Source organism: Aspergillus viridinutans, assembly GCF_018404265.1.
Source record: "Aspergillus viridinutans IFM 47045 DNA, scaffold_8, whole genome shotgun sequence".
NCBI lineage: Eukaryota > Fungi > Ascomycota > Eurotiomycetes > Eurotiales > Aspergillaceae > Aspergillus > Aspergillus viridinutans.
In genome coordinates, this window is record NW_025091224.1 from 939,265 (window position 1) to 957,070 (window position 17,806).

General features: G+C 51.1%; 7 protein-coding genes across 7 annotated transcripts; 3 read left to right on the top strand and 4 right to left on the bottom strand.

The window, feature by feature from the left end:
* Positions 1-610: 610 nt before the first annotated feature.
* Positions 611-4,188, bottom strand: Aspvir_009373 (uncharacterized protein; the record flags this gene model as incomplete). Its single annotated transcript, XM_043272520.1, has 8 exons — positions 611-1,379; positions 1,505-1,709; positions 1,773-2,201; positions 2,258-2,360; positions 2,430-3,029; positions 3,191-3,554; positions 3,605-4,069; positions 4,115-4,188. The coding sequence occupies 8 exons, from the start codon at positions 4,186-4,188 to the stop codon at positions 611-613; spliced, it is 3,009 nt and encodes a 1,002-aa protein (XP_043128455.1).
* Positions 4,189-4,840: 652 nt separating this feature from the next.
* On the top strand, positions 4,841-5,297 carry Aspvir_009374 (uncharacterized protein; the record flags this gene model as incomplete). The annotated part of the gene is made up of 2 exons (XM_043272521.1): positions 4,841-5,060; positions 5,140-5,297. The coding sequence occupies 2 exons, from the start codon at positions 4,841-4,843 to the stop codon at positions 5,295-5,297; spliced, it is 378 nt and encodes a 125-aa protein (XP_043128456.1).
* Positions 5,298-5,621: 324 nt separating this feature from the next.
* Positions 5,622-6,727, bottom strand: Aspvir_009375 (TauD/TfdA dioxygenase family protein; the record flags this gene model as incomplete). The annotated part of the gene is made up of 3 exons (XM_043272522.1): positions 5,622-6,269; positions 6,328-6,537; positions 6,587-6,727. 3 exons carry the CDS (start codon positions 6,725-6,727, stop codon positions 5,622-5,624), a joined length of 999 nt encoding a protein of 332 aa, XP_043128457.1.
* A 556-nt stretch (positions 6,728-7,283) lies between these two features.
* Positions 7,284-8,849, top strand: Aspvir_009376 (aldehyde dehydrogenase family protein; the record flags this gene model as incomplete). The annotated part of the gene is made up of 3 exons (XM_043272523.1): positions 7,284-8,026; positions 8,106-8,506; positions 8,566-8,849. The coding sequence occupies 3 exons, from the start codon at positions 7,284-7,286 to the stop codon at positions 8,847-8,849; spliced, it is 1,428 nt and encodes a 475-aa protein (XP_043128458.1).
* An 869-nt stretch (positions 8,850-9,718) lies between these two features.
* Positions 9,719-10,812, top strand: Aspvir_009377 (uncharacterized protein; the record flags this gene model as incomplete). The annotated part of the gene is made up of 3 exons (XM_043272524.1): positions 9,719-9,813; positions 9,869-10,445; positions 10,507-10,812. The coding sequence occupies 3 exons, from the start codon at positions 9,719-9,721 to the stop codon at positions 10,810-10,812; spliced, it is 978 nt and encodes a 325-aa protein (XP_043128459.1).
* Positions 10,813-11,594: 782 nt separating this feature from the next.
* Aspvir_009378 (putative ThiJ/PfpI family transcriptional regulator) lies at positions 11,595-12,410 on the bottom strand (the record flags this gene model as incomplete). Its single annotated transcript, XM_043272525.1, has 2 exons — positions 11,595-11,911; positions 11,978-12,410. 2 exons carry the CDS (start codon positions 12,408-12,410, stop codon positions 11,595-11,597), a joined length of 750 nt encoding a protein of 249 aa, XP_043128460.1.
* Positions 12,411-12,996: 586 nt separating this feature from the next.
* Positions 12,997-17,041, bottom strand: Aspvir_009379 (uncharacterized protein; the record flags this gene model as incomplete). Its single annotated transcript, XM_043272526.1, has 6 exons — positions 12,997-13,296; positions 13,353-13,427; positions 13,484-13,695; positions 14,517-16,274; positions 16,341-16,683; positions 16,748-17,041. 6 exons carry the CDS (start codon positions 17,039-17,041, stop codon positions 12,997-12,999), a joined length of 2,982 nt encoding a protein of 993 aa, XP_043128461.1.
* Positions 17,042-17,806: the final 765 nt, after the last annotated feature.

The window sequence follows — 17,806 nt, forward strand, 5'->3', positions numbered from 1 at the left end:
TTATACTTTAGCAAGAAGGAGCCGTATAACTAAACAGGGGTATGATATAAGGCCAAGGGGGGGTAGATTTGGCAGTAAGTACGCATGATGAAATACTCAAATACTGTACACTCTTCCACCTGCCACCGATGGGTACAACCAGACGCTTGGTTCACAGTCCGAGCGATAAACGTTCTATTCTAGTTACATAATATCTACTTACCTAACTATGCGTGCACCGCATTGGCCATATGAGCCAACCGATGGCATCCTACCTTGTGGTTTAACAAACCCACCGGAGGAGGGTGGAACGGAGTCCTGATACCCCAAGTGCTATGAGCAGTCGGCGCACAGCAGCGATTCGGAGCTCTACCTATCATCCCATTCTGGTCGCCGGCATAAGCGCCAGCCCGCCGTGTGTGAGTGCAGGCCTCCACGCAAATCTGCCCAACCATCCATTGCGTGTTTCCTGTCAAGTACTGGCGTAGGTCCGGGGCACTCCACTTTTTCTTTCCCCATGGATCGCCGCCTAGGTATTGCTTGGATTCGTACTTTATTGATTACGATGCGACGAGCCGGGCGTGTCCTGGCACACTCCTCTTGAGCCAGGCCCCTCTTCATTGCTATCAAGCTATTTCTCCACGTCCTCCTCGGCTGGAGTTTGGGTAACCTGTCTCTTAGAGTCAGGCAATTGCCGCCACTCCATTGCGAAGCTTGTTATCCAAGCAAGGGCTGGCGTAGCAAGCGCCACCCAGAACACGTTCCGTAAAGCAGAATTAAATGCATCCACGACGGCACTCAGCAGCTCGGGAGGAACTATCTCCCTGAAACCACTTGCACCGGCCGCCACTACAACCGCACCATCTATTCCCTGCACCTTGCTGAGATTTCGCAGAAGCCCATCGGTGAAGAGGTTCTGCCCCACGCTAGGAGCCAGCGCGCCCCCAAGGATCTGGAAAAACATGATCATGACAAGGCCCGTTGGGATATCTGGCTTGCTGAGGACAACCTGCACCGCCAGGATCGGCATCTGGCTACAGATGCCATAGCCAAGCCCAGACAGGATTTGGAACCCTATCCACTGTCCGAGCGGACTGTCGGCACGGACTAGTTGATATAGACCCCCTCCGGTAGCCAAGACGAGAGGTCCGACCCACATGAACGGTACATAGTGCCCGAATCTCGACGCGATAGAGCCCGCGCAGAGCGTGCCGAGGCTGTTGGACACGATCAATGGGAGTAGATTGATCCCCGAGTCTCTGGCACTGGTGTTCCTGACCGACTGGAAGTATATGGGCCAAAAGTACGATTGCACTACTATAGCCACCTGAACGAGCATCATGAAGCCGCATGATGCCGAGACGGTACGACTTTGAAAGATGCGAAGAGGGATATTCGCGCTTGGAGTGATGTTAGCAAGTATGTAAGTAGGGACTAAAATTGCAACAGAAAGAACCAACTTTTCTTTGCCTCGGAATTGCAAGCCCAAGAAGGTAATCAAAGGAGGCCGAATCCGATCAGGCACCCGAACACCTTGGCATCAGACCATGGGTAGACAATGCCACCCCACTGCAATGCCAAGTTCAAACACACGGTTGCACCGAGCAGCAGAGTAGCCCCTGGAAGGTCAAGTTGACGTAACTTTTGGCCCCAGGGTAGGTCCCCCTTTACTGCGGGTGGAGGTTTCCTTAAGGTGAACCAGACCAGAACCAGCCCAACAGCTCCGAAGGCTTGAAACTTTTAGCTAGTGGTTATGGGAGAGGATATGGGCTTCTGCGTCGACAGAGACTTACGGAGATTGATCCAGAAAATAAACCGCCAAGTCAGCACCTTATTATCGGTTATCGCACCACCCACGAGTGGTCCAATAGCCGATCCAATGTTGTACATGCCCAGGACGATAGGCGACAGCATCGCCTGCTTTTTCAACGACACGCAATACGACAGAATAGTTGTCGTCCCGCTCACCAAACCAGCCGCGCCGATGCCAGAGACTGCTCGCCATATGATAAGCGCCATCGAGTTCGGCGCGACTGCCGCGACGATGGAGCCGATTTCGAAGACGGCCAGCGAGATACAGTACACCCACTTAATATTATAGAATGCGTAGAGGCAGCCGCAGGTCGGCAGCAGTGCCATCTGCGCGATCAAGTAGGAAGAGCCATACCAGCCGATATCGTTGAGGCTTTTGAAGTCGCTGGTGATGTGGGGTATCGCCGTCGCTTGGTATGACAATTAGGTCTGCTGCTCCCTCCGCCAGATTATGGGACGCACGAACCTAGAATGGTATTATCAATAGCTAGCACGAGGCAGATAGACATAAAGGCCAAGGTCAAAGAAGCGAGAGCCCATCCTTGCATATATCCAGTTGCAGGCTGCTGCTATGATCGATATTAGCCGATTAGCCAACTGCGTGTGTAAACGGGTCCAATGTGTTTGTATCCTAATACATACACGTAAAAGCGGAATGGCATATAGCGAAGACGCGCCTCAGGGCTTGTCTGGCTGGCTACTGTCAGGATATTGCGGGCAGCATCCACTGCTTCGAGCATGTATGCACCCTCTGCAGTCGACATGATGCCCTGGGGAAACAGTGATGGGGCACTTTTTGATTCCAAAGTCCTTGCGGGAGCCGTGTCTCCACCGAGGCGGTTGTGGTGGACAGTCCTGGAAAGGAGTGATTGGAAAGAGAAGGCATTAGTATACAAGCGAACGTATTCTTTGAAAATACGCAGCGTGCTTTCCAGCTTTGGTGATGTCTCCAGATCATCCCAACGGTCTTGCCACGCGGACATGGAGTGCCGGAAATCGTCCAAATAGCGATTGTAGTCCCCTCGCCGAACCATCTGGTTTCTTCGTTCAGTAGACGAATACAAAATGTCGTGCACGTTGTGAAGCAGTTGTGTGAGTTCAAGAGTGGCCTGTAGCACCAGTGCATAGTTGTGTTGTGCGTCCGAACTGAGCCGCAGACTTGGAAAGTCATCAACTGTAAAGCAAGTTGAGAGAGAAGGCCCATGCGACCAGAACAACTGTCCCATGCGCATGGAGATCTGTCAATCTGTAATGTACATAACTACCGGACCACTTAGTATCTCCAGATAATCCCGTGGGGGTTCATACATATCCATGCCAAGCGCTTTCGATTCTCCAGTCCAAGACATGTTTCCCGAAAGGATGCCTTGTCTAGACGGAGTAGGTAGGAATGCCTCACGGCCTGGCCAATAAGTGACCAGGCCATATTATCCTCGACCGCGCTCAGGTTCCCGGGGAAGAGCTCGGGATAGGCAGGGGTTTGGAGCTGCAAGTAAGGAACCCACTCTGCGAGAAGCAGGAGACCCTCGACTGACCCGACATTTACGGTTGATGGCGCGACCAACAGTATATCCAGTAAATGCTGTTTCAGAGCGCGCCAGCAATGTTGGTGAATATCGCGGTATGATTGCTCGTCTTTGGATGCGATGGTCAGAATCACTGTCAGCAGGAATGGCTCGTCCACCGCTGCCTTGCTCGGGTCCGTTGCCGCCAGAAGCCTTCTAGATGCGAGGGGACAGAAGGTATGGTAATTTGTAGCGTAGCTGAATAGTCAGAAAATATTGAACGCGCACAGGAGAAGGGGAACTCATACTGATTGATTAGGCGGGCCACGGTGTCCGTGCCCAACACCCCGATCACCAATGTTTCCGTTTCGGAGAGCGTCGACAGGAAAACGGGGGCCTGCGAAGGGACAAGTGTTCTATCACCAGCAAAGGGACTCGTTTGATGGAAATCCCGGGATGTCGAGTCGTTTGGATGATCGGAGGGCCGGGGGTCGTTCGCCGCGAGTCGAGCGAGAATCTGGAGCGCATCGTCGGCGTTTGTTAAATCAGCATAAATGGGATCTTCAGCTCTTTCCCCATGATCTCCACCCTGCCGGCTTGCCAGTCCGTGGTCCGCGTCGACGCTACTAAGGGGTGGCGTAGGTCCTTGCTTCTGCGGTGAGCGTCGAAATCGCGAGAAGTCGCCTCCGCGCCGCGACCCGGCCAGAATACACGCATCGCCGGCGCGAAGACATTCTGTACATGAGGATCTTGTTCCATCCGACAAATTTGTCCTGAGAGTCGTCAGTGAGGCGGATCGTGGAGATGACGCGACTTACGGATCACATTTCAGTTTCCGCTGGCGACACCGCTGGCACGCGCGGTAGAGACGGACGTTTCGACTACGAGTCATCGTACATGTGAGTTGCAGCGGGTTCTGGATTTGTCAAGCAGGAAAATATACGGATCTTCAGATGAACCCTTCTTTCTCAACCTCACTTGCGGCCCCGGCAATAGACGGAGATGTCTGTGCGGAGTAAGGCAACCATTCCGTGGATTGGGCTCTTGATATATGGATTACTCGCTTGTTACGGTATTCAAGGAACCCCATGGGCCGATGCTGCTCTCTTTGTGTCCGGACAACATGGCCGTTGTATATCTTCTCTGATCTGTTTAGGCCTGAAGAGGCAAGATTCAGTTTCGGTATATATGGGATCATAAACCCTAACCCTGAACCTTTACTTGATCGGCAGGTTTTCTACCCTGACAAAGTAGATCCTGAACAATTTTACAAAGATAGAAATTTGGATATGGTGCATATAGAATGTAGGCGGGGACTGTCTATGCCTAGATGATATTATGGTTGTAGATGTTTGTGGGCGGGTATAGATGGAATGAGGCAGGCGAGTACCTGGGCTCCTGGATTAACTCTATAAAAGACAGCACCTATATCAGTCCCTTCATGCTTCAATAACTGTGCGTGTAACTACCCAGGTAATTTAGCGACTCGCAGAGCAATAATATCATTTTACATCTGGGTAGTTTGTCGACCCATTTCAACAAACATGCAGGTTCCCCAAACCCACAAGGCCGTGGTGTATGACAAACCAGGCATTATTTCCACTCGCATCGTGGAGTTGGACACGCCTAGTCCGGGCCCTGGCCAAATCCTCGTCAAGATGTGGGTCAAGCTCCTCACTGGCTGGCATTTGGTCGCACTGACGTCTCAAACGCAGTACCCATTCTGGAATATGCCACTCCGACCTCAGCCTCATGACGAATACGGTAAGCACTCAATCCGCTAGTCATAGAGATATGAGGCTCGGCAATTTTGTCTAACTTCGTCAGTGGAGCTGGCTTCCAGAGCCCGTGAAAAGCGGCCAGGTTGGCGGCCATGAAGGTGTTGGCGTCGTGGCTCAGCTAGGACCGTCGTGCGAGCACTCGGGTGTCAATATCGGTGACCGCGTGGGCATCAAGTGGATCGTGTCCGCTTGCGGCAACTGTATGGTCGGGTGGTGCTAGACTTACAGTCGTGTACTTAATAATCCATTCCACCGTACCAAGACCGAAGCCTGCCGCTTGCGATGTCAGAATTATCATAAAGATATTGTAAATAAAAAAGGCCTTCAAGCTTATCAAAGTCCTCTTCTCCCCACCCTCCAAATTATATCCGGAGCATGTCAGCGTGTGAACAAGTGCCCAATCCTTCCTTTGGCGGAGAGAGGATGCTCTTAACTATGACTACATCTTGAATTACAATTGAACATGAACAATCGCGAGATACTAATAAGAATGACTTGCTTATTGAGATAGCGAAGTAAAGAGCGGAATAGGGAAGAAAGACTATCAATGATAAAAATGATGGTCACTAAATGTCCTGCACTTCAAGCAAGGAAGACCTTGTCTGACATCAGTATGTTCATTCAAGCCCCAAGCTGTCGAGCTTGAATCGTGAACGGTCGTCCGTCTCATATCTCGCTTGTATTTCCGAAGGAACGGCCCTCCAACAGCCCGGTGCATGGTGCAGGTATTATCCCAGACAACCAGGTCGCCTGGCTTTTGCCACTCAATCTCGACGGTATTGGCCTCGCGAGTGGCGTGCTTGAATAGGTAGTCAAACAGCGCCTGTGACTTTTCAGGAGCGAGACCCTCAATGTGGTGCACATGGGCCGCAATATACAAATTCATGCGGCCAGAGGGTTCGTGGAGCTGCACCAGTTTGTGCCGTCCCATGGGGTAATCGAGCGGGTTGACAGCAGAGAATGCCTCGGGGGCCGCAAGCTTGCGGGAGTGATGCATCGAGTGGCATGCCACGTAGTCGTTACCTAGCAGCTCCTCCTTGAGCTCCGGAGAGAGGTCGTCGAATGCTGTTCTCGTATCTGCAAATGCAGTGTGGCCACCCATGCCGCTTGGTGGAAGCTCGTGCGCCAGGAGCAGCGAGTACCCGGCACGACGGGGATTGAAGCTTGAGTCCACGTGGAAGAGATCGTTGCCCTGATGATCCATACTGATCAGCATGTGAATATCGAGGGGCTCGTCCGCACCAAAATACCTTGTTTGCTTGGCCTCGCGGGCTCTCAGGGTCGAGGATGGACCCATCGGCCTCAACATTGCTGACATCGAAGAGCTCGGTATAGTTGAGGCGGTGTTTCCGCCCAGCGCTGATGTACGGTTTCACGTCGTCCAATTCTCCGAATTTTCGAGAAAAGGCAATGTGGCCCTCATCTGTGAGGCCAGTGCTGCGAAAAACGACGACGCCGTACTGTTTTGTCAACCGTCTGTTAGTTGATGCATAGAGACCTGAAGCGAACCTTGGTTATTGCATCATATATATCCTTGAACACTTGATCACTCAAAGGAGACGAGAAATCCACACCGCTGATTTCGGCACCAAAAGTTGGGTGCAGGGGTCTGACCCTGATGTGAGAAGTGGTCCCGTCGGTGACAGTCATCCTGTATCTTTGTCATGTCCGCTAGCATACTGTCAGGACAGGCCTTTTAGTAGTTAACCTGCACGCGGAGGTGGATGATAGTTTCAAGGACTTCCTGTTGAAATCCTGGTCGTGTTCCATCTTTAGCCGGTTCTTTCGACCTCCGAGCACTTTCTCCGAGGTCATCCCTCTGTCCATCTATACCCGTCTAGAACCAGGTAAACTGCCCTCCGTAGCTATCTCCGTAGTTAACTAGTTAACAATTTGTTGATTTTAAATTTTTATTTGCTTAGCGCTTTCGTTGTCAATGCCTCTCTATATGTTAAACCGTTCAACATTTCGGCGTCACGGTGGAACAGTTTGCGAGCCCTCTACAGCCATCAACAATGTTCGGTCGACTATAGACGGAGGGATACGACTCTTGTCAATGCACTGCTGTTGAAGAACGCATTTACGAGAGGTCCCTATAAAGATAAGATAAATATATTCTGCTCGACCATAGCATAACGGTTCAACTGCCATCCCAGTCTTCCCATAACAGAAGTGCGCACCCAGCCGAGAATTGCCACACGCCATGATGGCATCGTCTGATTTTACTTTTGAAACCTTCTTTAATATCGTCAAAGGCGAGCATCGTACCTCTGACAAAACAGTCTTTGGTATTGATCCCTCAACGGAGTCGAGGTTGTGGGACGTGCCAGTGGCCACTACACGGGACGTCGAAGATGCCGTCGAATCTGCCAACGAAGCATTCAAAACGTGGTCCACAACGCCTTTTGAGCAACGAGTGAGCAGAATCTCTCAGTGGAAAGAGCTCTATAAGCAGTACGTTGAGGATTTCACCAACCTGCTTATAGCGGAGTGTGGAAAGCCGCGCTCCATAGCGGCCGGCGAGGAGAACGAGATCCTCGCTCTGTTCGACCACAACTTGCAGCTTCGCATCCCGGAGGAGCGGATCGAGGACGATACGCGCATTGCTGTCACGCGCCATGTGCCCATCGGGGTCGTCGCTGCCATCTGCCTGTGGAATTTCCCTTTGGTGTTATCCGTAGGAAAGATCCTGCCTGCGTTATTAACCGGGTGTTCAATCATCGTTAAGCCATCCCCTTTTGCCCCGCACTCGGCACTTAAAATGGCCGAGCTGGCGCAGAAAGTTTTCCCCCTGGGTATCGTCCAGGCCATTGGCGGCGACGACTCTATAGGCCCAGCGCTAGTCAACCACCCTGATGTCCACAAGATCAGCTTCACTGGTTCCAGTGTTACGGGAAAGAGGATCATGGCATCGGCAGCTGCGACATTGAAACGGGTGACCTTGGAACTGTACGTATTTCTCTCGAAAGATATGGGATGCTCGACATCCGAACAAGACATCTGGTCTCTCATGCAGCGCAATATCTAGGGGCGGTAACGATCCGGCGATCCTCTACCCGGACGTGGACATAGAGAAGGCCGCTGCCGAAGTGGTGCAAGGCTGTTTCGTCTTCTCCGGCCAAGTGTGTGTCGCCACAAAGAGAGTCTATGTGCACGAGTCTGTCTACGAGCCATTCTTGAAAGCCATGGTGGACGCGGCTTCCCAAATTGAGGTGGGCAAGGCTGACAACCCGAGGACGACGATGGGCCCGATGCAGAACAAGATGCAGTATGAGAAAGTCCAGGACCTGGTGGCCGACACTAGAGCCCAGGGCTACAAATTTGCTCTCAGCCCACGCCCTATCGCTTACGGCGAGGGCTACTATCTCTCTCCAAGCATCGTCGACAACCCGCCTCCGACGGCAAGAATAGTTATTGAAGAGCAGTTTGGTTCGCGTTGGCCCCATAACCGGAAAAGTGGTCGTGCCTGCTAATGTTATTGAACCCAGGTCCAATTGTGCCAGTCCTCAAATGGTCAGATGAAGCGGACGTCATCGCCTGCGCCGATGGAACCTCGTCAGGCCTTGGGGCGTCCGTGTGGAGTGCTGATACTTGTCGGGCTGAGCGGGTTGGCAGGCAGATGCAGGCCGGCAGCGTCTTTGTGAATTGCTGGGCCAAGACGACGCCGTGGGCGATGTTATCTGGGCACAAGGAGAGTGGCATTGGGGGTGAGTGGGGTTCCACCTGGTTTCTTCAGTACTGTAACACGCAGGTCGTACATGTCTTCAAGTGAGGAACTGTTAGCCATTTTTCCACTCCGCCAAAAAGGTGTCTAGACGACCATTTCTAGCAGCATATTCTGGTTGACAGGAACTTATATAGACAATCCATGGAACGAGACTTGGCAACCCCGCGCTGCAATACCCGTCTATTGCCAGCTCTAATCCCGTCGATAGACCTAGCGTGAGGAGCAATCTATGATCGTTGTTCCCGGATAGTCAAATCGTCTCTAGCTTGCATGGGTTGCTGGCGACGAGACCTTTCGTCACTGGCAGTGGCTTGCGCGAAACAAAATAGCATTTCAACTCCGCCGGTTTTAGATGACTGCAGGCAGCTCACAATCTTCTCCTAGCTGTAGACCAATTCGCTACATTATGATTGTTGTTAAGGCGGTGCTCGAGCTAAGCGTCCAATGCCAGAACCCCCAGCCCGCCAGGATCCCTATATGATGAGCGCCGAGGAATGCTATGTAGAAAAGGAATAGCTAGAGGCAATTAGCCTAGAATGGGTGTAGACGGCTAGAGATGGAAGGTGGAACTGAACGCATTTATACCTCCACGGGTATAAAACTGCATATATCACTTTCCCCTTTGCTACTACGCGGTTTGCCTTCCCTTGCGACGATGATCACCAACATATATATTATCACAGCCATTGCTGTGATCGGTGGTTCGCTATTCGGCTTTGATCTGTCTTCGATGTCTGCCATGTGAGTTATCTCCCTGAAAGAGATCAAAGGAATTAACTGCATTCTAATCGATGTAGCCTTCCTACCAACCAGCATAGATGCTATTTTAATCAAGGACCCGATGGGCCTCCATCAATGGAGCAAACCATTGTTCGGGCCCCAATTCTACAGTACAAGGTGGAATCACTGCCTCCATGTCTGGAGGCTCCTTCATTGGGGCGTTGATCTCGGGGTTCGTGACTGATATGTTTGGCCGAAAATTGGCCATCCAAATGGGATCTGTCATTTGGTCAGTCGCGCCACAGGCGCAGAATTGAAGCCAACTGACATTATGCACCCGCCAGGCTTATCGGAAGTTCCCTCTGTTGTGCCTCTCAGAACATTGCTATGTTAGTCATTGGTCGATTTCTCAATGGCCTGTGTGTCGGAATCTGTTCAGCGCAAGTCCCTGTGTATGTTGGGGAGCTCGCCCCTCCTCATTTAAGGGGTTTAGTGATGGGTGCTCAGCAATGGGCCATCACATGGGGTCTTTTGATCATGTTCTTCGTCTCCTATGGCTCTTCTTTCCTCGCAGGTCCTGCAGCTTTCCGACTGCCTTGGGGCTTTCAGATGATTCCCGCACTTATTCTCCTTTTAGGGTTGTCGTTTACGCCCGAGTCTCCGCGGTGGCTGGCAAAGAAAGGTCGCTGGCAAAGAAAGGTCGCTGGGACGAATGCTGTCACATTATCTCTTCGATTCATGTCAACAACAACCTCGATGACGAATTCATCCAGATGGAGATCCAACAGCTCAAAGATGCCTGCGAATCGGAGCGCAGCAAGACCGACAACACGTACTTTGATCTCTTCCGGCCGCACAGTGATTGCCTGCTCCTATCTTATTGTGGCCTCTTTCGCACCCACCTGGGGTCCTATTGAGTGGGTATATCCGTCCGAGCTGTTCCCACTGCGTTTGCGAGGCAAGGCCGCTGCCTTGTCTACAGCCAGCAATTGGGTTTTTAATTTCTGCTCTGAGCTACTTCGTCCCGTCCGCGTTCGTCAGCATCTATTGGAAGACGTACCTTATTTTTGCCGTGTTCGCGTTCGCCATGACTCTTCACGTTTTCTTGGTTTTCCCTGAGACGTCAGGCAAGAGCCTGGAAGAAGTTGAAGATGCATTCAAGGGCGTGACACTGGCATGGAGGATGGGGACAGATAAACTTCAGGATGAAGAGAGAACGCTCGGTCACTCTGAACACGCAAAACATGACGAAGTTGTGCACGTTGAGGATATGCCGGTATCAACGTAGATTGAGCTATCAACAATGCAGTCCCATATAGGCTGTTGGTGGCAAAGGACTGGGATTCGAATGATAAGAATTGTACCTAGGGAATGAGTAGGAGCCCAATCTTGAGAAATTGCTGTCGTTCATGGTTCACAGGATTCGGTAAACTTGATTACTGCGACTACTACTGCGACATCTACATCTTCCTTTCTCAGCTGTGCGGCAAACAATGAAGGAAATGATCCTTAAGGATCTAGAGCTATACAGGACGTAGTGTATAGCATCATTTAAGCATATGACTTTTAATGCACTCATCACAAAGTTATATGTTTACTACCATGGAACATAGCGTGTATAGCATCATAGGAGCAGGTGATCTTTAGTATGCTTGTCAGCTTGTCATAAGGTCATTTGATACAGTATTCGTCTGATCTCGAACTAGCCACAGGTCTGGCTTTAGATATAGCCAGGTAAACTACCTTGACAGAGCACAATCTCCGCCCACCATTTTGTCCCTGACTAGACCATGTTTGTCTTCATCCAACCAACAACAACAACAACAACAACAACAGAGTCACTCGACCACGACTCCTTCAAGCGCTGATGCCTACGCTGCCGCCGAGTCTTATTATGCCATGGGTGATGGGCCAATGGCTTCTATGGGACGCTAGCTATCTCCTATTTCTTCCTTCCTTATCAACCCCCTACGGTCATGAAGTTTATATCCGCATGGAAAAGGTACACTCGCATGTTCTTTGAATTCGTTGAGGAATCAAGTAAAAAAGGCAACGTCAAAGAAGGTTTATCTATGCGTTGCCGTCTGTTCCGGGCAAATCCACAAAGGGATCATCAGCAGGATCCGAGTGCCAGCGGTACTCCAACCTAAAGGCAACGAAATGAGCATGACGCAGAGCTTTCTCCTCTCTAAACCCCGGAATGGGAGCCGCCTCTCCTCGCGGAGAAGCCTTTTGAGCCTGGCGGTAAACCCGACGGTCCTCGGGCGCGACATACGTGCTAGCCAGGAACGCAAAGCCGGCGTCAATCCCCGCCGTGACACCGGAGGAAGTCAGGAATTTCCCTTCCTGCACCCAGCGGGCACGCTTCTGCCATCGGACACCGGGGTCTAGCGGACGGATAAATTAGCATGTGCTCTTGAGGTCCGAAAACCAGACGGGGCGTCATCTCATACGCTTCGGAGTCAGCTCATCGTACAGCCGCTTGTTTGTCGTCGCCTTCCGCCCATCCAGTCGGCCAGTCGCAGCCAGCAAGATGGACCCGGTACACACGGTGAAAACGTTGGCTGCGCGGTCGACCAGCTGACCGATGCGCTGCAGCAGGATCGGGTCCCAGACTAGCGGCAACATGCCGACGCCACCCGGGATGAAAAGGGTGACGAACTGGTGGTCGTCTCTGAGGGCCTCGGCCAGTGAAAGGGTCGGGATCACGCCGATGCCGTTCTTTATGGAGGTTTCGATGCCATGCGGCGAGTCTAGGTTGTGAAGGTTGACTAGCTGGAGAGTGAAGTAGTCGCTGCGGGGGACGATGGCGCCCAATGGGCCGAAGAGATCGAGGGCTTCGAAGTCGTTGTAGACGAGCGAGAGGATGCGGTGCTGGGTCGGCATTTTGTTCTGTTATCTCTACTTTCCTGAGTATAATTAGAGGATGAAGGTATCCCAAGTGCTTTGAGTCAAGGATGAAGAGGAAGCGGCGATGTGTCACCCTGGATGCCGGTCCTGGGGCTTCTGGATATTTGTACTTTTCTGAGACTAAAGAGCCATAACTCGTAATTGGTTTCAGAGGGCCTTGAGAAGTCCTAAGGGATCTTCCTCGGCGCTGAGAGAGCAGGCGCAGATTCGTCGCGGAACTGAAACTGACCGAAACACCATGGAGTTTTGCGGACGCTCGTGGCTCCATACAGGCCCCTGGAAGAATGCATAGCGCCGATGTTAGTCTCGGACTTGCTGACGGTTCAGTGTCTGACAGTCCAAGAAGGGTTAACTCTGTACTACTCTGTAGTTAGTGGCTTTTCTTCTGTTGGTCGGTTGACTGTACCCCTCTACGCTAAAGAAGCCTGCACTTCGAAGGTCTCTGCCGGGTCCGTGAGGGATAATGAGGCTAATGGAGTATGTAGCATTCTTTGAAGTTTGACTATGAGCAAAAAGCAGCGAGGCCTCGTATTCACTAATGAGATACAGGTATCTACACAGCTCAACTACTGCATAGGAGGTACAGCCTACTTGTAAGCAGCCTGCACCTCAGGCAGCGCATCCAGCTCTTGGTATAAGCCTCAATAGTCGGGTACTCCGCAAAGGACTTGAGTGCAGACCCGGCCAGCACCGAGCCCTTCAACCAGGGAAAGATGGCAAAGTCCGCGATGGTCAGCCGGCCCAGCGCAACGAACCCGTTCTCCGCGGAGGCAAGATGCTTCTCCAGCACACACCGCAGACGCTCCACCTCGGCGTGGTAGCGCGCAATCACGGAGCCGTTGGGCTTCTCGCCGTGGGCGCCCTCGTGAAAAGCGAGGAACCAGACTAGTTGGCCTTGATAGGCCCTAGGCCGGATACCTGCCAGGCGAGCCACTGGTTGACCGTTGCGCGTTCTTCGATGGTGCTGCCGGCGAGTTTGCCGCTTGGGTCGTACTGAGGTGGTTGTTAGCTGGGTGTTTAGAGTAATAGGGGATAATGAGGGTAGGTACCTTCTCAGCCAGGTATGTTAGGATAGCGGCACTCTCAAAGACGGTGAAGTTGTTCTTTTCGTGGTCGACCAGGGCGGGAACCCGGCCATTGGGGTTGAGCTCCAGGTCAATCGGAAAAGTGCTTACCGGCGTGAGTGTAGAGGGTAAATGGAGCCATTGCAAAGTAGACGAGGGGGAAAGGGCTGTGGGATCCGATTGGAAGTGAATTGAGACTGTGATCGAAGTGCGTCTCTTAGAGAGAAGAGAAGCCCTGTATGCAGATGATTGCTCTCGTGGATGATGCTGTTGGCGAGGCAAGGTGCCCTTCCAGCGCTGTCTTATACTCTGAGGCCATACTTGCAATCCTAGAAGCTATATCCAGAACTCCATATTGATAAGCAACATTCATCCGCGGAGCAAGAGAGCCTTCTTCACTCCATGGTCAAGGAAGCCGACGATGGAGCTATGTGGAGTGACAGCTATGGGCTCAGCCAATGGTAGCAGGACCTCACAATCAAGACGAGCCCAAAACAAGCCAAGCAGTCTTAGCTCTCGAGATCAACGGAAAGTGTGTCGTCTGTGGAGATCATCGAGACTCCAAGGGCGATCCCGCAATCATCCGACAGGGCACTTTCGCCCCGAAACTCCGAAACTCCATGACATACAAATAAAAATCCATCTTTGTGGAGTCGATCCATCTGAGGCTATCATGAAAATCGGTGAGTTAAGCAAAGCATTCTTCCATTAGAGCGGTTGCATACTCCCATGCATGTAGCTCTTGGTAAAACCAACAGGCGGACGAGTCAACAAGAGAGATTATGACCGGAAACATGACGTCTCTTGCTCAAAGCATTGCTATATTAATCTCACGATGCTTCATGACGGCTCGGTGGACACGCCCTGCATCTCAGCCTATGCCTTTTTACATTCCCCAAACCCGGTAAGGCCTCTAAGCATTGTGGACAGACCTGCATATTTTCTAAGATCTCATCCTGGTGAGAAAAAATGTCTGTCTCTTCACTGCATCTCGTCGCAATTTCCATCATTTTCTGACATGTCAGGTCTTCACTGAATCCAGATGGCTCTATCATATTAGGCTTCCGGGAATCAGGGTCCCAGGGCGTTGTCTTCAACAGCACATATTTCCAATTCTTGAAAAATGCCACACGGTGTTCATTAAAGGCCGCTAATGCTGGAGATTCACAGCAGTCTTTGGAAAGTTTATCACACAATTCTGCAAGCGCACCCAGGACGTTGTCAAGAAGCTCGCTGAAATTTCCAGAAAAGTTAATCATGGTTGCTATTTCGAACCAACGCAGGCATTTTCCAGACGTCAGGAATTCTGTTAGCTGCCGAACCATCATATCTTCTTCTGAGAACTCAGTGTCGTACGCATCTTCATCGGAACAGACTTCTGTGCAGTTCAATGCTTGCAGTAGAGCGTAATGGAAGGGGAAGTGGGATTCAAATTTGTAGAAGCTGATCGGAGCTGAAGAAGCACTTTTTAACTCGTCTAGATGCTGCTGCGATTCTGGGCACTCGGTGAAATACCACACGGCCGCAACCCCTCGAGACAGCTTCCTTGCCCGTGGTGGCTGCAATAATAAGTCCGATTTGGTCCAAAGGCTCCCCCTCGAAAGATATTGATAGAAGGACTGGTGGACAGCTGCAACTTCGTAACCTGTAATCGTCTGACGAACATCCACCAAAGGGCCGGCCAGTCTTTTTGCTAGTCCAGGCGTGTCAAACACAGGCTCCCCATCATTAACATACTGGAACACAATGTCCAAGATCTGAAGAGGTAGACGGTCTTCTTCTTGAAGTAGAAAATCGGGTAAAATGTCGCTGATATCTAGCCAGACATAGAACCACTGGGCAAATCTTCGTTCGTACTCAGAAAGTGGGCCATTATTCTCTTGTATTATGCGGTCATAAAGCTCAGAGAGACCCAGGGGCAGAGATGAGAGACACGCTGTGACAGCTTTGCGGCTGGGGGCCCGCGCAATATCATCCATCAGTAGCCGTGCGTACAACCACAGACCATCGGCCTGCTTTGAAATTCTGTCCGCAACCTGTTCTGCCAGTCCGGTGTTGGCAATGGACGGGATTCCCTTAATCCGTCTTTGTACGTAAGAGAGAACTTGGTTCTGTATGTATCTTGAGTCTAAACGCAGCAGATGAGAGGACGCGGTGCTGTCTTCCCTGTTTCGTGTAAACAAGAATTTATACTGAGCGCGCTTGTTCGAGCCCTGTCTGCGACTGACTCCTCCTTGAGCTCTGCTCGCGGAGTCATCGTCTGGGATAAGGGACTGTCGCCAATAATCTGCATCATCATCATCATCATCGATTATAATAAAGTAACACTTCGAACCTTCAAGATGGGTAATCGTCTGTCGGTACAAATCAGAAGCCATGCTCACCGAGTCCAGGACAGCCCGTCCATTGTGCTGGTAAGTACTCAGCATCTGGTCAGCCATACTTGGTTCGTATTGCAAGAGCTGCGATAAAAGCGTTCTCATTATGCAGACCGTGTCTTTTTTCTCAGGATTCTTTCTATCACAGAAGAAATACAGAACCCGTCCGTACTGCGACAAGGTTTTGACGAGGAACGCAGCAAGAGTACTTTTCCCACTACCAGGGCGACCGACAATCTGCAGCCTCTCGTTTCTGGGCGACGAGAACCATTTTTGAAATTGATCAGATTGCAGCACCCAGTCACAGGATCCGTCTGAATACTGGGAAAGATGTCGCTGCCAGTCATCCTCGACTGTGGAAGGACACAACCAACATCGGATTCGATGGAGATTTTGTTCTGAGCACGGTCAAAAATGGGTAATGCGCAATTGGAATGATAAATATGTATATAGACATGACAAACCTCGCGTCTCTTGGGCCAATTTTTCCCTCACTTCCTTGGCCTCTAGGAAATGAGCTGCTTGAGCTGCACGGTCTATCTCCGCTGCCCGATAATCCACCGACTCCGAGATGGACGCGAATTCGTTTCCAAAGGGATTAAAGATGTATCGAAGTCGACGTGTCTGGTACTTAACCATGCAGGTGCATAGCCGCAGAAGCTCACAGTATAGCCGCCCGACTGCATCCCGGACTCCGGCGTGGGAAGCAAACAGTGCTGCTAGATCCTGATATCGCTGAACCGATTGTGCAATCTTGTCGACAATAAACGCAAGTCGCTCCAAAGCTGAGAGGTGTTGACAGGCAATCTAAGGAGGTTTAGCGATTAGTTCCAAGCATCACCGAGCGCATCATCGAGATGAGTTAAATTACCGTGATTGCCATGCGAAGCGGACCCCATATCGGCGACGCAATCCCAGCGTTGACTTGTACAATCACATCGAGAGTTCCCTCTAGCCGCTTCAGGGGATCAATGACCGGCCCCAAAAACTCGGCTATCCGGGTGAAGCCTCTTTTCCTCGTGCCGTTTGTGGATAGAACCTGTAAGCATGCCTCGACAGTGGCGGGCGCTTGGAACTCGCGCTGTTTGTCAGGATCCAGGCTTTTCACATATTTTGCAACGGCTTCCTCCCATGTGTCTGAAGTCCGAGAAGGGATTGGATTCATCTTTCTTCGCAAGCTTGCGATTCGATCAGTTGTGAACAGTGGATGACACTAGCGCAACGAGGCTGAGAAGAATGGCCCTGCCCCTCCAATGTATTGAGGCACGAGGCTTAGCGTCACGGGATTATAAGTTTATAACACAAAGTCGCAAACATTATTCGCTACTTTCATCTCCCCTCTTTATATCATTCGAAGGACCAATAGTACCGTTGTCGTTTCAGGTCAGCCAAAGCTCCAATGTTAGTAGAATCGAATGACGGACAGCAATACATCGCAGTATGCAAAATGAAGGTATACTTTGGATCATCATCATTCGACTGCAGAGAATCCTCATTACCATCGTGTGATCTTGCGGAAATGAAAATCCTGGAAGCTTTAAGCAGAAATCAAAGCACAGCAATGGTAATATGCCTGGGTCAAGTGGCCTCTTTTTTCTCGCCCTCAACGCTTTCAGTCTTCGGGATCCTCCAGTGCGTTTTTCGTACCTATGGATTCACGAACTGTCGGTCTGTGCTGTCTGGAAGCATTCTCTACCTCGGTTTATATATCTTGCTGCAACCCTGAAGAGTCTGTGCTGACTGAGGCCCAAGTGTCAGCCATGCAATGGAGACGAGACAGGATACTATAACATGATCTTTACATGGTTATGTTCTAGGATCAAAGTCTCGACTCGCGGTCGCAGTGAGGCTTGGATTGCAGACGGCTCTGCTCGGCACAGCGATGCAAGCGGTCCTGCTATGTCATGCTATTGGGACATTTCCAGTACCT